The sequence below is a fragment of the Serinus canaria genome, chromosome 1A (genome assembly GCF_022539315.1).
Source record: "Serinus canaria isolate serCan28SL12 chromosome 1A, serCan2020, whole genome shotgun sequence".
Classification (NCBI taxonomy): domain Eukaryota; kingdom Metazoa; phylum Chordata; class Aves; order Passeriformes; family Fringillidae; genus Serinus; species Serinus canaria.
Genome location: NC_066314.1, coordinates 27,155,950 through 27,176,732, shown reverse-complemented (window position 1 = coordinate 27,176,732; position 20,783 = coordinate 27,155,950). Strand labels below are relative to the sequence as shown.

Genomic DNA, 20,783 nt, shown 5'->3' with positions numbered 1-20,783 from the left:
TTCTTGCAAAGAAAAATTCTGCTACTTTCACTAGCAACCTGCTCTGCAGAATATTGTTTTCTTCAGTGTATTATTAAGGGTATTTGCATCACTCAGCAGTAGGCTGTAACAGGATCAATGCAGACAGCACTCACTAAACAGAGCTTTCCCTTTTACTAACTAGCAAATACATCTGTGATTAAGATGGCTTTCCACTTGAGCTGAATCGTAACAAAAAAAACTAAAAATGAGAAAATGAGATGGGCCTGTCGACTGCAACCACAGTCTTATGAGAATTTTTGTTTCTAGAAACAAATGAAAGAAAACACCCTTTATGCAGAAACAATTTTAATAAGATCAAAATGTAAAAAAAATTTTCAGAACAAATGTTAGATGAACAAAAAACTAAAGAGCAATTTTGACCTCACTGGACAATGCATGTATGTACATATATAATTGTTCATCCTATATGCTTATTCTGTCCATTCTACTGCTGTCCCCAGTGCAAGCATTGCATGTTTCAGAGAAGCCTGCACCTAAGAAAGGGTTAAATTATCTTTTACTGACTTGATTCACACATTTAAGAAAACTTCGCCCAATTCAGGTTTTTTTCAAATTTTACTTGCCGGTCATGTTTTACAGACAACATTCTACCACTTAGCTTTGTTTGATGTAACATTTTAAAGAATGCTATTCACATGATTTTCATTAGATGTTTAAAACACCACAACTGGAAAAAAAAGTTGATTTGTCCAAAAGTACACTTAAAGAGGTTAAAAAGGTATTTGAGAACCATCAACTGAAAGCCTTTACTGTATCATAGTCACTTCAAGGGTTGTGAAGTAGTTTTCTACCAACTTCAGCTTTTCTTCAGAAAGCAGGTTTTCTTGCTTCAATTGTCTAATAAGAGCTTCCAAGGACCTGAGTCTTCCCAAAGTTTTTACCTCTTGCATCTCAAGTAAAGTTATCTTAGAGTGGAGTTTTGAAATTTTTTGCCAAAGGTGATCTCTGTCTATGTCTTGTCTGCAGTATGAATGCTCAGTCTGCAGGATGTCATTTCCATCATATTCAAACATTTCTGTCTCCTCTGTGTCAAGACACTCTTCCTTAACAGGCAGGAAAGAAGTATTTACTCTTTCAGGTTCTTCTGGACTCTCAGCAGGCATAATAATAGCAATGACAGACTCTTCACTTCCACTGAACTGTTCAATAGTTTGTGTCAGTGTACTCAGTAAAACTGCATCTTCACTTGTCTGCATTTCACCAGAACAGACCACGTGAGGGACAGAATTTTCAACTGCATAGTCAGTAACTGACCCTAAATCATTGTTCAGGTTCAGAGATGAATTCAAGCAGTCAGGGTCTGTAAATTGCAGGACTGTAGCTGTACAACCTTCTGAACCCTCTATAGAAGTATGGACACCAGTAGCCTCCATGCTCTGGACTGCTGCTGTCATTAGAATAGGATTAGGCTGATGTATGTACTGCCTAGATGAACTATCAAGAATGACACTGTCTGCCTGAAAGCCACCTTCATGTGGAAGCTGCAGGTTTTGAATTTGTAAAGGTTTACTCAGCGCAGTTGAACAAACCACTTCCACTTTTTCCTCTACATTTTGTGCAATTACAGAATTTTTCTTTGGTGTACAAGGTTCAAATGGTAGAGATACTTTCTCTGACACAACATTTGTTTCTTCCTGGTCTTTTTTCTGTACCTGCTGTGAACTGTTCTGAGAAGAATCTTTTTCCTGGAGGAGAAAACGAAAAAAAAAAAAGAAAATCACCACCTTGTAACAACAAAATCACTGAGCATTAAAAAATTAGGCAGATCTCATTTCAAAGCGTGGTATTGCAAAAGGACTAACTTAGATGAGCACCGTTTTAAAATTACATCAGAGGCCCAAGAATTCATGTAAGCATCTTCCACAACTTTGCTTCAGGTCCTACATGTAAAAATACTATTTTAAAGCTCTAAAAGCAGTAATAGTGTTCGGGTTGTTAGTTTTGGGGTTTTTTTTTCTTACTGGGGTTTGGGGTTTATTTGTTTATTGTGGTTTTTTTTCAAATTCTAGGGAATTTGGACTGGTTTACACAAGATACAGGAATTATTATTGTAAGAAATTTAACATTTTCTATAGTAAATGCTTCTGCAATCTCCAGTTAAAAAAAGCTATTGAACTTCCAATCAGACTAGGGGAAGTTGTTCTTCCTTTACATTACATCACATACCTGTTTTGTGTCAGTCCTGCTGACAAACTGTTTTGATGGAAATTCAATTTTTTAAATAAAATATGATTATCTGACAGATTAGAAAATCTATATTACATCAATAGTTGGTTAGCTTTGTACTACAAAACAAGAAAAGGGCAGAAATAGATTACCTCATCATCTGGGGAAGAGAAGATAGTTGGCACAGCGGTATTTTTCAGGTACCGTATCCCCCACCGCACGTCCAGGGAATCGGGGGTGAAATGATCACTGCAGAGGAGCTGGTGCTTGCTTGGAGTCCAGGAATCCCGCTTCATGTTCCGCAACCACTTCTCAAGTCTCTCTTTATCATGAAGTGGGAATCTTTTTAAAGCAGTTGAAAAGACAAACAAGAAAATATACAAAACCCCCGTTATTGTGGTCTTCCTTTGTCTTAAATAAGAATATCTCATTGTTACTTAGAAGGTAGCCTTCCTTTAGAAAAGATTAAAATAACATTTTTCAAAAACTTTAAGTACTTATTATTTTTAGTTGTATTTGCTCTGGAGCTCAGAAGCGGAATTTCTGATTTCTACTAGCCAAGGGTTTCAGAATCCATGGCCAAGATATTTTGAAAGGTTTGGTCCTACAACACTTGCTCAGAAAGCAGTTCTGCTAAAGGGAGATGAAATACTGAGACATAATTTAAAGAAAGTTAAGACCGGTCCTCCTTTTATTAATAGTATTTCTGGGGCTTGTCTTTCTAGACACAACTAGTATTTTCTGTTTAACAGAGTACCTCCTAATACATGCCCCTCTTTGGATTATCAGATAATTTGTCAATGTGAATATTTCCAATATACAGGAAATATAGGTTTTAAATTTTCAAAAAGTAAATGCATGCAGATGCAAAGCATTTCTGTATTTTGTTTTCAGTAATTATACTTTCTCACAGTGTTAGGAGCCCACATCATATTTTATAATTTAGAATTAACTTTTCAATCATCGTACCTATTTGAAAAGGCATATGATGAGTATATGCCCTCATAGAAAAAAAAAATTGACTTTAAAAATACATGCAAATGGTCAGACATCAGAAAGAGAATTAAAACAGAAAGTGTGTGATGATATGTAATTTACTTAATGACAGGCAATACACAAACTACAGGGAAACTAAAGGCTTATTATGATGCATGCACAGTTAAGAAGCGATGGTAACAGGGGCATGAACATTCAGACCACTCTTGTCTCTCACCTCTTCTCAATCAGGTATCAGAGTATTTGAAATGTACTTCTACGTTTCTCTGGTGCATATCAATTTTACTTCAGCATATAACCACATGATACATGAACCGTAAGTTGAATTGTGAGCACTGTTAAGTGACTACTGTTCAGAAAACAATATTCCTGAGAATCACGAGCAACAATAATTACAAAGGAAAAATCTCCGCTTTTGTGGTCCCCCCCTTAAATCCCTGAAGCTGCAGGTTTCCTCCAAAGCCACACATAGCAGCAGACTCTTACACAGGCTCTGTGTTCCAAAACTGCAAACTCAGGTGATTTTGAGAGAAAGAGTGCTAAAATTCACAGCATAAAGGTGCATGTCTTTACCCCTTCCCCAATCTTTGAATTTGTTGCCATGTAAGTCTTCAAATTACCAAGGAAACAGAGCAGGTGTTTGATGCATCCACCTCTGTGTATCTGCAGGAATGCAAGGAATAATGCAAGGAATAAGAACATAGTAACCTCTGAAGGACAAGGTAGAGGTTCAGGCTTTTCAAATCCTGTCTGCTTAGACCATTGCATGTATGACAGAGCATGCTCCTTGGTACCACAGCTTAGCCTGGCTGTTACTACAGAGGTCCAAAAAAGTTTTCCAGGAAGACAGTGGCTTCCTTTCATTGAAGGTAATGTCACAACTCACACCCTCTCCAAGAAGGCCTTGAGAACACTTGCTCCCACTGCAGTTACCTTCACAACACAGGACCCACTGCTCTACCCAGACTCAACCAGCTTCAGATGGAAAACAAAATAATCTGAAGCAAGAGAAGGGTCTGATAGTGAAAGTTATTATTTTAGCTTAAAGGCAACTTTCCTAAAACCTGATCATGCTTCAACAACTCCTCACTAATCAACAGAATCTGTTCTCTAGAGTAAACAAGACACAAAACAAAAGGGGAAATGGAAAGAGGAAGTGGACAGGATTTATTTAAGAGGCTGCCATCACTACACAGGTCAAAGAAATGAAGAAATAAAACGAAGAAGAGCAGTTAGGCCAGTTGAGATTAGGTGACCAAAGGTTTGGAAGTGGCTCAGATCCCAACCACAGAGCAGCTGAGGACGTCTTTAGTAGCGGTAAGAGGCAAGGGAATAAAACTTTCAATTCATGTCAACAGTAGTTGACAAGCAAGAGAAATCTATAAATCAAATCTCAGCACCCCTTCTACAGGAGCATGAAACTCAGAACGGAGCACAACTCAAAGGCTAGATAAACCAGCTAAGTTTTGGCAATCATCTCCATACTGATGCCATACATTTGAATATAGACAGGTCTCAGTGCTCAAACTTGTTTTGATTATCCATGTGACACTCACACTCTCTAAAGCATAAGGAAAAAGAAATTATTTTCCTTACTGTTTTATGATGCATTCCGTATTAGAAATGTGACAGGGAAATATGCTTTCCTTCAATCTAAAATAAAATTTCTTTCAAAGTAGTCTTCCTGTAGGTCTTTCTACACAGCCTTCGTGATCTTGGAATAACTATGACTAATCAGAAACTGAAAGAAAACCTAGTTTGAGGTATAAACTTTAAAAAAACAGATTTTGAGGTTAATTGTGAAATTTATTTTCCAATTTTTCTTAAGTTGCTTCTGTTGACAAATGGTTTCATACTTTTTATTCTACACAAATACACTCATACTTAGTTACCTGCATTGTGCTTCTCTCAGGATTGTGAAACGCTCTTTATAACTCACCATCCTGGGAAGGGATAGCCACGTAGCCACAACAGGGCAGAGGTTACTGCAGGCCTGGGATGGGGACTGGTCCATGCAGAGTCTGGACAGCACAATGCAGCCACCATAAACTGGTTTTTGGCAATCAAAGTAGCTGAGTTCCAGCTAACTCAGCTGCTTCCAAACAACCAGCAATGCCTCTGTTCACAGCGCAGGTAAGGTAATAGTTCTAGTGGCAAAGTTTAATTTTAAGGAAACATTTTATGTTTATTTGCTTACTCTTCCGGGCCCTTCTCCTGGTATGTAAACCATAATACACAAGACATTTCACCATTAAGCCAAAGCTTCCCCTACTGCCTGCCCTGCTGGAACATCGCTTCCACAGAGGCAGCAGAGAAACGGAGTCAGAAGGGCAAATTTTATTTTTTAGCTGAATCTCCTTGCTCTTCACTTCACGGACCCTCTGCACCCATTCCAGAGCCCTTAGACGCTGCCGTGCCACCGCCCCCTCCCCCAAGCTCCGTCCGTCCTGTGCGAGGGACGGTGAGCGGTACTGCGTCTCAGCTGTCCGCTCTTTATTCCCTACACCTTCCCTTCCGCCGGGGGCTCAACGTCCTTTCCCTCCAGCCTCCCGGGAGCAGGCGGGGTTCCAAGGCGATCACCAGCGCGGTCCACCCGTGGCGATGAGTCTTTCGGCCATTTACTTCCGCGGTGGGGCTCACAACTCCCGCCACGGCCAGCGCTCACCCAGACCCTTCCCCGCTCCGCGGCCACTCACGGGTAGAAGCTGAGCTTGCGCTGGTCCTTGGAGCTCTGGCCGCCGCGGTTCTTGCAGCGGGTAGCGGCGCAGTACCGCGGCATGGTGGCCACCGGGCCAGGCGGGCTGGGCCGAGCTGGGCCCGGCCGGGCCGGGCTGGGCCGGAGGCGGTGCCGCCTCCTCACAGCACTCACAGCGCCCCCAGTGACGGGTGGCGGCGGCGCCGAGGTTGCGACCTCCCGCGTGCACCGCGTCACGTGCTCCTTGGCGACCAATGGCGCAGCGCTTCGTGTAGGAACCGCGGGGGGCCGGACTGCGCGAGCGCCGGGCGCGGGCGGGCGGGAACGGCGGTGGCGGCGCTGAGGGGCGGCGGGGGAGCGGAGCCGGCGCTGAGCTGAGGACGGCGGAGAAGGGCCGCGGCCGCTGGGTGAGGGCTCCGAAAAGGTGGAAGGTTGCTGAAGTGACGCGGAAGCGTTGGGAGGGGGGCGCTGGGAAGCTTGGGGGCAGCGTGGGAAGCTAGGCACGGGAGCGCAGAGAGGTGCCACTGAGGCTCGGTCCCGAGCATTTATTTGGAATTTGGGCGTCCCTGGGCCGCGCTGCGGTGGTGTTTCCCAGCTTGGCTGCGTTGGAGGTGGGACAGCGTCGCTGAACGTGGCTGTTAGCGGCTGCCCAGCTCTGGCCTGGCCCCACCCGATGGTGCTCTCCGGCTCCAGCGAGGTCTTCAGGGGTCTGGATAGGCAGGGTGGTGTCAGGTTGATTCCTTCGTTTCCCTGTGCTCCAGGGCAAGATTCAGGAACCTTCTTCTGTATTTGCTTTCGAGTTCAGTCTAGGAGAGGCCGAGACAAGTACAAGCCCCTCCGTTTGACAGACTTGCCTGTAGCTGCTTGAGGATTGGAAGACTTGCTTACTCATCAGATTAGTCGTGGTAGGAGAACCGAGAAGACCTCGGAAACTTTATTACTATTAGTAGATTGCTTGCAGAAATAATTACGGGACGTAAGCATTCCACAGGTTAGTGAATAAAAGTTCTGTAATGAAAGCTGTAGCAGAAGACTAGTGATGCTCTGTGTTCTCTGAGTACGTGAGACTTTGAATATAGGCATTTATCCAGGATTTTTATTAATTACTTTCAAAGAAGAATGAAATAGGGTATTTGTGTTGCAAGATTATGTAGCTTCTTATTTTCTAAACCTGACAGATATTATTCTAGGTACATCATCATCCAGCATCGCTTCATTGTGCAGCTATTGATAAACTAATGAAGAACTGATTGTTATTACCTCTGCAGTACTTTGGATAAACATTAGACAGTGCACTTCTTACACAAAGGTGAATAGTAGTTAACATCTTTACCTGCTCACCCAACAGAATTAAATAGTTACTATGTGGCATAAGGTCTCTTGCTTCATTGACAGATGTACCTAAGTTAAGTACGTAGATAGTTATTAGAAAAGCTCACCAAAAAAGTATTTAAGAGACTTTATTTTGAAAAGGATTGTAAGAATAGTTTGGAATGGCAGGGCTGAAGTAGTTGGCAATAGCAACACTAAGATACAGCACATAAAATAGGTGCTTTCTAAAAAGTAAATCGAATAATTGACAGTATCTAATATAAGACTTGTTCTCTCTGATAACTCTGTGAAGTTTTAAATGCTGCTTATACTGAATTCTATTTGTATTTGGTTTTCATTTACATCTTATTCTTAAATTTGAGCTTGATTAATTTGTTCAAGGGCAGCATTAAATCTGTGTTTGCTAGTTTAAAAAATTGTGAAACTTAAGTCCTGTTTTTTTACTATGCTTTAGAAATCAAATATAGCAAAGAACTTCATACAGAACTCCTAATGTAAAGAACTGTAGAAAAAGAAAAATTCAGGTGTATTTAATTATCAAAAATAATACAAGTTGAGATGGTTAGCTGGAGCAGAAAACCTGAAGGACTAACTTGATGATCTCCGGCTCTCCTGAGTTATCAAAGAGGGGTTTGCTCTTTCTTAATGGAGGACATGAACTGTTCCTTTTAGTTCTTTTCAGTGTTCAGTAGCAGAAGCAGGATGGTTGACCTTAAGGGAGTGCAGCAGGTGATTATGCAAGCATGATGCAGGTGTGGGTTAATGAAGTAAATTAAAACAATCACATATGTGAGATGAACACATAAGTCTGCATCTATAAAGCAGCAACAGGAAGAAAGCCCCAAAGCATGGAAGGATACACATGTGTGTAGTTCTTAGTGCCCAAGTGGTAAAATTTCAGGTTAGTGAAAATATTAGGTTTCAGATTAGAGAGAAGATATGTGGGAAAACTTGGCACTAAAAATATGTCTGATATTGTGCATGGAGAATACTGGAAAAACCTATCCATTTGGTATCTAAGTACACTGATCAAAATACAATTTGTTTCAACTCCTGCCCCTTAACACTTGATATCATGCAGGCTGCTGGCCAAATAAATGCTTCAGAGGGCATGGGTAGATTAATCCTGCAGGCCTTTTGCTCTTGTCTCACAGCATTCATTTTAGCCCCCTGACTTGCCTATTAGAAATCGTATTCCTTTTCCCATTTTTGATTCTTTTAAATTTTGTTTAGAGGGAATTGACTTTCAGGTAAATGTTTAATTTTTATATGTATCAGGTATTCAGAGGTTTTGAATTCTGCCTGACAAATATTTGGTCCCATGCTGGCTAGCAGAAATGTTCTGACTTTAATGATGCTCAGACTGTAAGCTTGTTTTTTCAGCTTTCAGGAAAGTAACATCAGTCGTCTCTGAGTTGTTCTTACATTACATTTAAATCAGTGTAATCTGGTGGGGGGGACATGTTACATCTGGAATGTTCAGGGTCTTGTACATCCTTCTTGTCAGGTGTCAGCCAGCATTCTGTCTTTGAACATTTGCCTTTCTGCACTCTGTGTTTTAAATATAATATGCATAGGCATATTATCTGTCCTCATCTTCTAGTAGGAACAGCTCAGTCTGTCCTTTGTGAAAATCATGAGACATCATGTGGCTACGTGGAACTGTTGCTTTAAGTCATTATATGTATATTTGCCACAATTTTTCCCTAAGTTCTCATATATTTGTTGCAAAATATATTTTTTGACAGATGAGTTGTTGAAAAAAAATTACAGCTTTTAATTATTGTTGAAGCTACTTGTCTTGTATAAAAGACATTTTTTTGCCTTCAGTTCTAGCACTGAGGGTTTCATATGTAAACCTTTCTATGCAGTGGTATTTATTAGATGAATTCTTTATGCAAATGAGCTAAGCCAGCCTATTGTTAAGTAGAGGAAAGCGTGATTTTATTTGGCTGAACTCTGGAAGTGAATGATCTGCTCTTTATCACATTCACCTTAGGTGGGTTAAACAAACTGGAGCTGAGCACGAGTGTTTCATAGTCCTGTCTTCCCGCACCTCACAGTCATGTCTAGGCCAGTTGTGTTTTCATGCTCCTGTTGTTGCACCAGCTAATCAGTGACTTGGTCTTCCAGTAGGGTCAGTTTTTGCAGCCTGTGCTTAATTTAGAGCTACTCTGGGATCCTAGAATTCAAGATGAATGTGAAGCTAGTTCAGGTATGGCAGTGTGAAACGTTAAATGCAATGAAATGTGCTGTGTATTTACTTCTGTAACTTCATATGACAATGATCAGTTAAATGTAAAACAAAGTCAAACACTAAAGAGGTTTTTATGCATATGAAATGTCACTTTGCAGTATTTTCACTTACGTGTTCTGTAAATATGAAGACAGTATAATGGAGTTTGACAGGTGTAAAACAGTGTGCTTACAAGTCTGTCATTGACTCCTGGAACATGCTGGTCTTCCTCTGCCAGCCTACAGCTGTAACTAAGTTGTTATCGAATGTAAAACAACTTGTTCTTCAAGTATATTTCCTTCTCTTTTTAGGAACTGGAGAAATGGCCACTACGCAATCTGTCTTCACATTTGCTCTCTGCATTTTAATGATAACGGAATTAATACTGGCTACAGAGAGCTATTATGATATCTTAGGAGTCCCAAAAAATGCATCTGACCGCCAGATTAAGAAGGCATTTCACAAGCTGGCTATGAAATACCACCCAGACAAAAATAAGAGTCCTGGAGCAGAAGCAAAATTTAGAGAAATTGCTGAAGGTAATATACGCTATCTATGGTCATAATTTGATACATGTCTTATGTCTATAACCTAAGTGCATTTTACTTTTACTGAATAAGAGGTATAATGGGGTTATTTTCTGAATTCCTCTTAAGTGCTGTCAGATATCAAGCATCAAAATCCGAGTTGTTTCTTAGTTCTTGCACATAGGAAGGCCTTTTACACAGTTTTTGCACTTGTGCTTATTAGGCTTTTGGTGTATTCTTCTCACAAAATATACTTGGTAGTAGGACAGCTTTAGCTCTAGGAGGTTAATTTTTACTTTTTGATCTGTTTCATAAGATCTGGCTCAGGATTACTACCAGGGCTTCAGGAGGGCCTAACAGCAACCTTGCAGTGACTATGGGGAGATTATTAGAAAACACACAGCAGGGTGCTTCTGTGGGTTATGGTGGAAATAAAATAGACAACAGGTGCAAGAGGTTCACGCGGTTATAATAAAAAACTTTTTCACCTTGAGGATAATGGTTGGATTTGAGGATCCTGGAGTTCTTTTCTAGTCTTAACAATTCTGTGATTCTGTTCTACAGGCCAGTATTAGAACAGATTACCTAGAGAGGCGGTGCAGTCTCCAACCTTGGACACTTTTCAGGAATGATTGGGTAAAGCACTGACTGACCTAGTTTGATCTCATAACTGACCCTACTTTGGGCAGGAGGTTAGAGTAGAGACAGAGGTCATGTCTATGAAAGACATGACAGAGACTATCTGTGATCCTACAAATAGAGCACTTATAAGTATTATAATATCACACTTATAAGTGTGATAAAATGGTGCAAGTGGATATTCAAGAACAGAAAGACTTGCTGAAAAATAAGGTATACCCACTTCTGTTCCCTGTAGACTCAGGTATAACATCCATTTATTTGTGTAGTTCTTTTAGCTAAGCTAAATGGGATTTCTGGCTTTTACCTTCTTGTCTGCAGAAGACTTATTTTGAAAGAAAAGTAGTTAGTACTATAATGAAAGGGAGTGTCAGCCTTGTTAGATACTTACTGCAGTTGTTAGCACCTTCTGCAGGAGGAAGTAGGAACTCTAAAATGTTGAATTATATAGAATAATTGCAAGTCTTTGACAGGTAAGAAAAATGAGTTTTTAAAATATTTAGTTATCAGAGTGGGTATATTTTCTATCAGTTTCTGCATTGGAATACCAGTAGCTGTCATTCTAAACCAAAGATTGGAGGGAAATCTAATTTCATTTTGGGTATATCCAGTCACAAAATCTAGGTTTATTGCTGAACTTGGGAAAAATGGAGAATTGGCACATAGTGAAATTAATTTTCTTTATCTCCTCAGTGTTTTTGTTGTTACTTGTAACTGGTGTAGCTAGAACTTGCTGAGTGGCAAGCAGATGTTGCCTAGTGTTTCTGTGATAGAAGTGCAGCAGATCCTTTGTCTTGTTAGGTAGAACTTCTAACTTATCCTTCCTCCTTCAGACTTTCTGATCACCACCTCTCACTATTATTTTGTTTCAAATCTAAACGCTAATATTTATTGGTAGTTAAACTATATTGTATTATGTGTAACCAGTCCTCATAATATAGCTGTGTTTGTTATTGTAAGTAACTATTTTGACACAGTTTATTTTGGTTTGGAGACATGTAGAGCTCTTGATTGGGTTGAACGTTGAATGAAAGTCTTGTCTGAAATTTTTTCGGTTCAGGAAGTGTGGGAGAGAAAGCTGCTGTTCTCTGTGTATGGTTTTCTTTTTTCTGGTTTTTAAAATGGAAATGAACTGTAACTTTTTTTTTTTTTAATATAAATAGCATATGAAACATTGTCAGATGAGAATAAACGAAGAGAATATGATCAGCTTGGCCGTCACGGAGGAAGAGGAAGTAATGGAAGTCCATTCCATCAGTCATTTAATTTCAACTTTGACGATCTCTTCAAAGACTTTGACCTATTTAGTCAAAACACACGGTCAAAAAAGCACTTTGAAAATCACTTCCGAAGTCATCGGGAGGCTCATAACCGGCAAAGACGTTCTTTCCAAGAGTTTTCTTTTGGAGGTGGACTGTTTGATGATGTGTTTGAAAATATGGAAAAGATGTTTTCGTTCAGTGACTTTGAAAATGCACACAGACACGCAGTGCGAACTGATGCCAGGTTTCATGGATCCAGCAAGCACTGCAGGACTGTCACTCAGAGGCGAGGAAACATGGTCACCACATACACCGACTGCTCTGGACAATAATGTTTCCTTTCTTCCAAACTTTTCTTCCTTACTCAACATCTTCCTAATCTTTCTTGGTTTTGTGCTAACATGGAAGAAATTCTCTGAACTGTGTTTTCTAAAAAACACGTAAACTACTATAAAAAAGCTGTAGATGAAATTAATCTTCAGAATAGAAGCAACATGCTGTTGGGAAGTTAATGTGTCAACAACTACTTAGGATGGGAGAGAAATAATCTCATGTGACAGAAAAAATTATATATATTTCAGTTTAGTAAACACTTACCCTAATTTGAACACAAGATATATATTTTTAATTTCAGAAATGTAATATAATTTTTTTTCATGTAAGCCAGTTCAGGACTGATTGAATTACTGGTGTGTGGATTGAAGCAGAGGAGATACTTTAATTTTGATGTGCTGCTTTTTTTTTAATCATTTCTTTGAGTTTGCACTTGCAGTTTTTACCTGATAGAGATTTACTGTGCAAATTACATAATTTACACAAAATAGCAGCAGAAATATAACTTCCCTGGGTCTTTGTTACTCTCTCTAGCATTGCAAAAGTATTAGTAAAACTCTTATTTTTGAAGTTGGAAAACAGCAAGGGAATATGCGAAGACTGTGAGTGATGTAGGAATTAGTTTCATTTCTGAATTGGCCTGAAACAATCTTAGGATTTGAATAACCCTTGAGTTATTTTGGGGGACATAGGGATATTCATGTATGTAAGTTTGTGTGCACACAAAGTTTTTGTTTTGGTTTTTTTTCCCCTCCTTCCACAATACAAATATCTCTCTGACAAGGCTTGGAAGGGCACACCCAAAGCACTCATGATTTATGCTTACTATATTAGCACGTGTGCAATGTACTTTTTGTAACTCACTTTATTGAACTAAAATATCCCTCTGAGATCTTAGGAACTTCGATAAGATAAGCTTGTCTACAGATTCATGGTGTTCCTGAAAGGGCCTTAGTAAAAGCTACAGTGTTTAGATTGGCAGATTTATTACCTGTCAGCAGGAATTTTTCAGTGTTGTGATTTGAGAGGTAAATTCTTAGCCTAACCACAGAGTAAAACTGAAAATTACAATCCTTTTATTCATCCAGTGCCTTGTGGGGCTGGAAACTTGTAATAAGGACAGCACTAATGGGTATTGATTTTAGCACCATGGAAACTCACAACCAGTGTAAACTACTTTAAACTAAAAAGGAAGAAAATACCACCAGAAAATGCTGCATAACAAAACCCCCAAATACTTGAGCTGATGTCAATCAAAAAGTTCTGTTGTAGCTTAGTTTAACTAGTATCTTCTGTTTAACTAGTCATACAGGTTCAGTATGTTAAATTGGCTGTCCCTTTAGAACTGGGAAGTGGGAATTTACTTTTCAGGTTGATTGCATGAGCAAAATAAGCATTTTAACTAGCAGTGTTCTAAATAGGCTTAGAGTTCATAAAATCTTTATTAAGAGGTTTAACCCTTTGCTTGTTGGATGGATATTGAAAGCTGCCTATTTGTTAAGGAACTTTAGCCTTCCCCTCAAGTGTACGTGTTATCGCTTGTTCTCATTGCCTAATCCTTGGAATGGATTGTTGCGCTATATTAAGTGCTTTTCCTTTTCCATGTTCTTCTTTATTTATTAATAGACTAATACCTCATATATGGTCTTTAGTAAAAGCCAGTAAATTGTGCAACATTATCGGAATGTGCAATATTCTTACAGTAAGAAAAGTGCTAGATTGAGTGTGTTTGTTTTTTTCACCCTTTTCTGTGCAAGCAGAGATTTTTGTTTCTTCTGTATAATTAATATATGATTCAAGCAGAAGTTGTGCTTTTCCGTAGATTTCTGCATTTATTTTCTTTACGTACTCCATTAGTCCTGTGCATGAATCAAACTATTTGCCCAGTTCATATCATATGGGCTTCCAAGTGAACAAATTATTAACTTGAAGTTATGATCTACTTTCTCTCACGAAGATTAAGTATTAAACATGAGAGTATTTGTGAATGTCCTTTGGTGGGAGGCAACTCTAGAAGTGGGATGCACAGGTAAAATATTAATGCCTTTCTTAGCCCAGTGAATATTTTTTTAATTAAAAAAAAAAAAAAGGAAATAGGAGAATGAGCAATTCACTTAGGTCCCTTCCTGAACTCTGAATTAAAGGGAATGAAAGCCAAAATGAACACTATCAATTGTAGGAAACACATTTCAGCCCAAAAACTCAAGTCATTTAAGTGACTGTCTAAGTCCACAATCTTTCAGGCTAAACTTTAGGGTGAAAATAAGGGTCCTGGCTGCTTCTAGACTAAGTTTCCCCTCTTTAAGAATGCTCCAAACGTAGTACAAAGTGTACTTGTTTTCCTGATCTCTTAAAGTGTAAGTATGAAACTGATAAGAAAGCCAGTAGTGTTGCTATTTTTATAGCTGATCCACCTTAAAAAAAAAACTTCTGCCTAATCTATTTCAACTTGCTTTCATATTATTTCTCTTAATTACTTGTCATGGGAAAAACTACAAATGCTTTCCATTATTTCTATGGCTTCTCCAAGTCACCTTCTGGTTGTTTTTGTTGTTGATCCAAGGTCAAATCCGCAGAAACCAGTGTATGGCTGCCCCTGTGGTTTTCTATGATGGGTTTGCTTGGAATAGGCCTTAGCTTGGTAAATTCGGGCAGGCTTTCCTCAGCCAAGAGTCTTCGCTTTCATGGCCCTCAGAACACAAGCTTGCAAAACATGTTGTGCTTCTCACTTATTCGGAGCTCTTGCACATTCTTTCCCTATTTATAGTGTTTGCTTCATGGCAGGCTCCAGCGGAAGTCCTGGTATAACGTTATGACACCCCTGACTTCAGAGTTTCTTAAGTGCCATTTTTGATCTCTCTTTAAATCCTATGAAAATACCCAGCAAAATCAGTTTTTGTTAGGTAAGGGTGAAAAATCAAGCCCTGAACAATTTTTTGTAAGTAATTTATGCATATGTAACTCCAAATGATTCAGTTTTTAAAACTGCCATCAAAGTGCTTTTTTTATGTTTGTTTCCTTCCCATTATACTTTTGAAACACAGTATCTAGTGGAGATAAAAGTACTGTAAAGTTAGAGTGCCATTACATTAAATACGTGAAAATTTACAGTGTGATGTGTCTTTTTTCTTTTCTTTTTTTTTTTCTTTTGCTTCAAGATATAGATGGGAAACCAAATTAAAGTGGCTTATGTGGTGCTTGTGTTTTATGGAATGTTTTGACCACTGCATTTTCCCTGAATGAGATGGTGGAGTTGGCAGGGAGAAGAGAGTGGGACTGAAAAGAATTTCATCAATTTCACCTGGTTTGTATTTTTTTGGAGATGTTTGGAACGGCTTGGAGTTAAGGTATCATGCCTTTAAACAAAGCAGGCACAAAAGCCTGTGCAAAAGGACTTTTTTTCCTGAGAAGCAGGGGCTGTAAGAGCTGAGAGCTTCTGCCTGGAGCTTATGGATCACTGCCTGTGCTTTGCCCTGCTGAGGTATGTGAGGGCAGTGTGGCCAGTGCTAGAGGCCTGGGGTGCCACAGGGAATCACAGGTTCTGAGGCTGAGGTCAGGTGCTGTTGTGTTGATTCACAAGGCTGCTTGAAAGTTCTTGTTATCTGGGTCTGATCTTTAAAAGGTGGAGGGTGTGAAAATTTTGGGATTTGGTTTGTCTCATCTGGCCATTTCTCATTAGAATCATCCTCCTTGGAACCCAAGCAGGCTGTCATCTTAATAAAGCCAGCCTAGATTTTGAGGACTAAATGTGTTGGAAACAACGTATGATCTGCATTATATTTTTATGGTGAGGAGTGTAGGGGTTTTTAAAAATTATTTGAAATTTGAAGACTCATGGGAAGTGTCTGTTGGACTTAAAAGCCATGTGTGGAGTTTATCAGCTATGCCATTTTTGGGGGTCCTTTCAGAATAAAATGCTGTTCAGAGGATTGTTTGGCTGTGGCAGCTGTTGTGGTTAAGCCTGACAGGTCTGCCCTCGGATAGTGAGTGATTCACACAGCCGTGCTGCTGGCTTCAGTCCTGTGGGCACCTGTTCCTTCAGGAATGGGCAGAGACCAGCTCTGTTGAGGCCACTTAGCAGTTGAGATATCCATTGACTGTCAGTCACTCCTGGTACAGGTCTGAATCAATTCTAGGCTATGGCTGTGCTTCATTCTTGATTCCAATTACTTTTTTTGAAAAGTTTTTCAAAACAACAAGCTTTTCCAAAATCTAACAAAAAATGGATGCAATAATAAAAAAAAAAAAAAGCCAATACCAAAGCCCAACAAATTGCGTTGAAGTGATGTACTCCAAAGCTTAGTTTGGGGCATGTTACCTGTTATGCAGTGGTGTGTGATTCAATAGCACCTATTTTATGAACTACAGTGCGACTGAAATGAACATTACTGCTTGTGTTGTTGCTGCTGAGGTTGCAGTTGCACCAAAATGTGGTGTGGAAATGCTCAGGTCCCTAGGGATGGCTGAAGGATTCTGCCAAGGCTCTGAGACACTAGCTGGAGATGGCAGACTGTCTTGTCCAAGCAGCTCTTCTGGGACAGTCCACCGAGGAATAAATGCGACCCTGGTGTTAATATATCTTTTGTGTGTTTGCCCACAAAGGGAGGGGGTTGTGCTGGGGGTTGTGTTGTGTTGCAGGTCTGTTGAGAATCTGAGTTGTGTGTTTCTCTAGGCTGGCAAAAACTGATGCTCCTCTCCAGGGCATCCGTGAGGGGAAAGGGGTGTCTGACACACCTTTGCTGAGCCTGACACCTGATCTCCAGCCATGGGCAGCTGGGAATGGGTGCTGACAATTGGCTCCGTGGTGCTGGTGTGGTGGAACTGTTGACTACTGTTGATCAATGGTGTTGGTGCCTGGCTCTGTTAATAGTTGAAATCATGAACTTGTCTTAGGTGGGCTGTAACATCTCATATATTAAGCTGAAGAATTCTGGCCAGTGTATATATGGTAGCCAGAAGCAAAAGCAGAGAGTGTTATTGTTACTTGAGATAGTTAGGCTCGATTTAGAGGAAACAGAAGTACAGAATATTGAATAATATACATCAAGACACCCTGAAGCTATACCTGTGTTGCTGTCTTATGAAGATTTTTCTAATTCCACATTGAATGCTCTTGTTAAGCACCACTTATTACTAACATTTTATCTAGATGCAAGAAAGAAAATGAAGTGTTAGTGGTTACTTGTTGGATGTTATTGCTGTCATCTGTTCATCTCCCACTGACATAGGAAAGATGAAGTGAGCTGATTGGAGGTTGCAATAGAGTTTAACCCATTTTACTTTAGGACTTGGAACTTGCAAGATTTTTAGCTTTCAATATGTAGGATTTTAGGTAGTGATCTAAATGACAAGTTGTATGTTATGCCCCCATGGCAGTAGTACCATACCTGTCTCTTCTGCTGTGCAGCAATAGGCACTCCAGGGAACTCACATTATAAACTGGAGGTGAAGTGCCTGTGTGGTAGCAGCATTTGCCAGACTCCACCTGGCTGAACCAGGGGAATCCATTGCAGCACCATGATCTTTAATGCTGAGCATGCAGAGCTCCAGCTGAGGGAGAAGGTGCTCTCTGCCCAAATTGCTTAATGAATCCCAACAATGTATTTAATTCAGTCTTTCTGCTTTAATATGTAAATTTTTGCATTGAAAGTTGTTTTAAAATAAAATGGATCTTCAGTCTGTCAGGCAGCCAATGCCTGCTTGGGTGGGTGGTTCTGCCGCTTATTGGTAGCTCAAACTTGGAGACAGGTGGGAAGGCAGGGCAGAGGAAGGGCTCAGACTGTTGCTGGGAGCAGAGTGCAGGTGTTATCACTTGTGTACAAATAAATTAAATCATTACCTGTGCAGATGGAGCATAAATATAGCTTGCTTCTGCTAGGAGATGAATGCAGAACTTGTGGCTTGTTGGTAGAAATGTTATTGCCATCAACAACACATATTGTCTTCACCTCTTCTTGCACCGTACTCCCCTCTGTTTTTTTTCAGCTTTTGGTGACTGATGACTCTGCCCCAGTTGCTGTATTTTCCCCATTTGGCAGTGGCTGTAGTAGTTATGTTTTTACTTGCTTTACAAATTTCTATCAATTGTCTTTAGTCCATACATACAAAACTTATTTTGCAAATCCAATTTATATGGGTTTAGGGTTTTTTAATAGTGCAAACCATTTAATTTCCTCCTGTCTTTCCCCATATCCTGTTGAGTTAGCTACATGTGCAGCATAAGGTTTTGTACTGCTTTTCTGCTTTATTCCATCTGTGGGAGGACAAATGATACCTAATTTGGCATAAAGTGAGACAGGTGCTGACAGATTGTATCTTATAAAAAATCCGCTGATATAAGTTTAATCTAAAAACTTTTGGAAAAAAATATCCCTGTCAGAATAAGTTGGTCTAATCAGCACTTAGCTTGATAGCCTTGAAGCTTAAAGATGAAACAAACCTGAAACCCCACCCAACCAAACCCAAACCCAGTACCTTGGTGAGTGTGAAGATTACCCTGAGCAGGGTAAATATTTTACAAAATCTCTTCTGTGTTGAGGGAAACATACTTTTTAATGAATGATAACTAAATATCTGAATGAAATAATGGAAGGAAATGGCTGGAGCACTTATACCTCCCCAGGTAGATTTATGAATGCTAAAATAAAAAGATTGATTTCAACTTATGGGCACCTAATGAAATCAACATAGGGCACTCTATGAAGTTATCCCCTTGACAACTGAGTATTATTTACAGTTTCTAAGTACAGTTTTGCATCTGCCCAGATTCAAAGTACTTGCATCAGCTTATGTATCCTTCACTGGCTATGAGAATGCAAGGAGTTATGATGAGTTATTTCTGCTTAGGCCCACAGTGGCTTATTGCACACATCATTCAGTCACGCGTTTGAGCCCTGACCTGAGCTGTGCATAGTTACATAAATAATCTGATATACAGCATGAGAGAGGCCAGATTTCTTGACTCCTGACTTTGTACTCTTATCATGAAGCTGTTCTGACTCTATTCAATCAGGTCCTGCCTACTACTGAACCAGTGTCAAATTAACAGACTGCTTCAGCTAATGTTTTTGGCTGTGTTACAAGACATGTCCTGTGTACAAGGTGCTTCTATTAAAACCTTTTTATTCCGTTGTGATGAAGGTGGATCAGGAACTACCCCTGTTTTATGTTGAAAATAGTGTGTTTTTTGATGTGTGGATCTTTATTGAAGAAGACATAGGTAGTTATTTGCATATCTGTGGATTCACAACAATTTAATTGCTCTATGTAGTAAAAGGAATGTGGGTGGAATAAATTGCAAGCTCAAAAAGACTATCTTTGAAAATGTGGATTGTGCCATAAGGAATGGGTAAGCATGGAGAATGGGCAATTTGTCATGGAGCATCACAGCTGCCCAATAAATGGTCTTGATTTTCCAAGGAGAGTGCATTTAAAAGAGGGTATATGGCTGCATTATTGCATTTGTGTGCTGCAGGACTCCTGTGGATACACATTATTTATGCCTGTATGTAGCATTTCCAGTAGGTGGTTGACTGTCACTTGACACTGACTTAAGTACTGTAAAATAACAGCTGTCACACCTCATGAGACCCACGGTCTATTCCAACAATATCATAAATCTGTTTACTTGCTGTCCATGAAGCCTAAGAACCACAGAAATGCTACATGGCACAGCAGTACTCCTCTGTGAAATAAGCAGCAAGCCATCTTTAGTGCTTTTTTTTTTTTAAGGCATGCAATTCTTTTCCAAGCAAACAAATACACAAATTAGGCTCAGAAAATATATTAGTTACTTATCACAATCTAGAAATACAGTCTTGTTTCTGTTGTACGTGCCTAAAGGTTTTACTCCATTTCAAGCCTATATGTACATGCAAGGTGATTCTGGCAAGAAAATTGTTGATTTTTTGCCTGTTTTGTTCATTTTTAAAACACAAATTCTTTGATAAGCTGATCTTTCTGTAGAGACTGTGTTTCTTCTTCCTGAAATGGTTATAGAGATCTGCTGTAAGAGGGGAAAAAATTTTGAAATTTTTGAAATTTCACCTCTGAAATTTTGTTGGATTAAAAATGGGAAAGAACATCTGTAAGGGTGATCTCTTCACACTTATTTGTTGTAGAAGTAAATTAGCAATATCAGTGATTATTGTTACTTCCAGTGAGGCTTGGATGATTAAACAATGAAGTGGCAAGTGGAGATTGAAGTAGATGAATGTAAGGTGATGTTCATGGAGTAAAATGAAAATTAATGAGCCTAGATCTGATGATCACTGTTAGCAAGACCTTGGTGTTGTAGGGCATAGGTCCAGGAAAACATCAGCTCTGGGTCTAGGAGAAATGAGCAAAGCAAACCATATTTTAGGAAGGAGTAAATAATGAAGAGGACATAGTTATATCACCATATAAATCCATGGTTTACCTAATCCTTGACTCTGGCCCGTTCTGATCCCCTGATCTTCAAGACACATTGTTAAAACCGGAAGGCATTTGGAAAATGCCCACAGGAATAATTAGATGAAAGAATTCGCATATGAAATTTGACTAAGTTATCTTTC

General features: G+C 39.6%; 2 protein-coding genes across 9 annotated transcripts; one reads left to right on the top strand and one right to left on the bottom strand.

The window, feature by feature from the left end:
- Positions 1-200: 200 nt before the first annotated feature.
- Positions 201-6,084, bottom strand: THAP5 (THAP domain containing 5). 3 transcript variants are annotated; one of them, XM_050969891.1, is made up of 4 exons: positions 5,901-6,084; positions 5,097-5,225; positions 2,361-2,550; positions 201-1,727 (listed from the first exon to the last, which is right to left on the bottom strand). In XM_050969891.1, exons 1-4 carry the CDS (start codon positions 5,981-5,983, stop codon positions 789-791), a joined length of 1,341 nt encoding a protein of 446 aa, XP_050825848.1. In that variant the 5' UTR covers positions 5,984-6,084; the 3' UTR covers positions 201-788. The 3 variants fall into 3 exon arrangements, with proteins under 3 accessions (XP_050825848.1, XP_050825847.1, XP_030094335.2); XM_050969890.1 differs by lacking the exon at positions 5,097-5,225 and adding an exon at positions 3,825-3,867 and having other exon boundaries at positions 5,901-6,054; XM_030238475.2 differs by lacking the exon at positions 5,097-5,225 and having other exon boundaries at positions 5,901-6,082.
- Positions 6,085-6,167: 83 nt separating this feature from the next.
- On the top strand, positions 6,168-15,336 carry DNAJB9 (DnaJ heat shock protein family (Hsp40) member B9). 6 transcript variants are annotated; one of them, XM_050969895.1, is made up of 4 exons: positions 6,220-6,306; positions 6,705-6,804; positions 9,779-10,006; positions 11,797-15,336. In XM_050969895.1, the coding sequence occupies exons 3-4, from the start codon at positions 9,790-9,792 to the stop codon at positions 12,225-12,227; spliced, it is 648 nt and encodes a 215-aa protein (XP_050825852.1). In that variant the 5' UTR covers positions 6,220-6,306; positions 6,705-6,804; positions 9,779-9,789; the 3' UTR covers positions 12,228-15,336. The 6 variants fall into 6 exon arrangements, with proteins under 6 accessions (XP_018775149.1, XP_050825852.1, XP_050825850.1 ...); XM_050969893.1 differs by having other exon boundaries at positions 6,705-6,890; XM_050969896.1 differs by lacking the exon at positions 6,705-6,804 and adding an exon at positions 7,090-7,208 and having other exon boundaries at positions 6,250-6,306.
- Positions 15,337-20,783: the final 5,447 nt, after the last annotated feature.

What these genes read in the sequence shown, in the direction of transcription:
- THAP5 (XM_050969891.1), bottom strand. Translation starts at nt 5,983, where the DNA reads ATGCCGCGGTACTGCGCCGCTACCCGCTGCAAGAACCGCGGCGGCCAG. An exon ending in CGCAAGCTCAGCTTCTACCC is followed by an intron (nt 5,226 to 5,900) that starts GTGAGTGGCCGC and finishes TGTGCTGTCCAG; the next exon opens with ACTCTGCATGGACCAGTCCC. An exon ending in TCTCTTCCCCAGATGATGAG is followed by an intron (nt 1,728 to 2,360) that starts GTAATCTATTTC and finishes TTTCTCCTCCAG; the next exon opens with GAAAAAGATTCTTCTCAGAA.
- DNAJB9 (XM_018919604.3), top strand. Translation starts at nt 9,790, where the DNA reads ATGGCCACTACGCAATCTGTCTTCACATTTGCTCTCTGCATTTTAATG. An exon ending in ATTTAGAGAAATTGCTGAAG is followed by an intron (nt 10,007 to 11,796) that starts GTAATATACGCT and finishes TAATATAAATAG; the next exon opens with CATATGAAACATTGTCAGAT.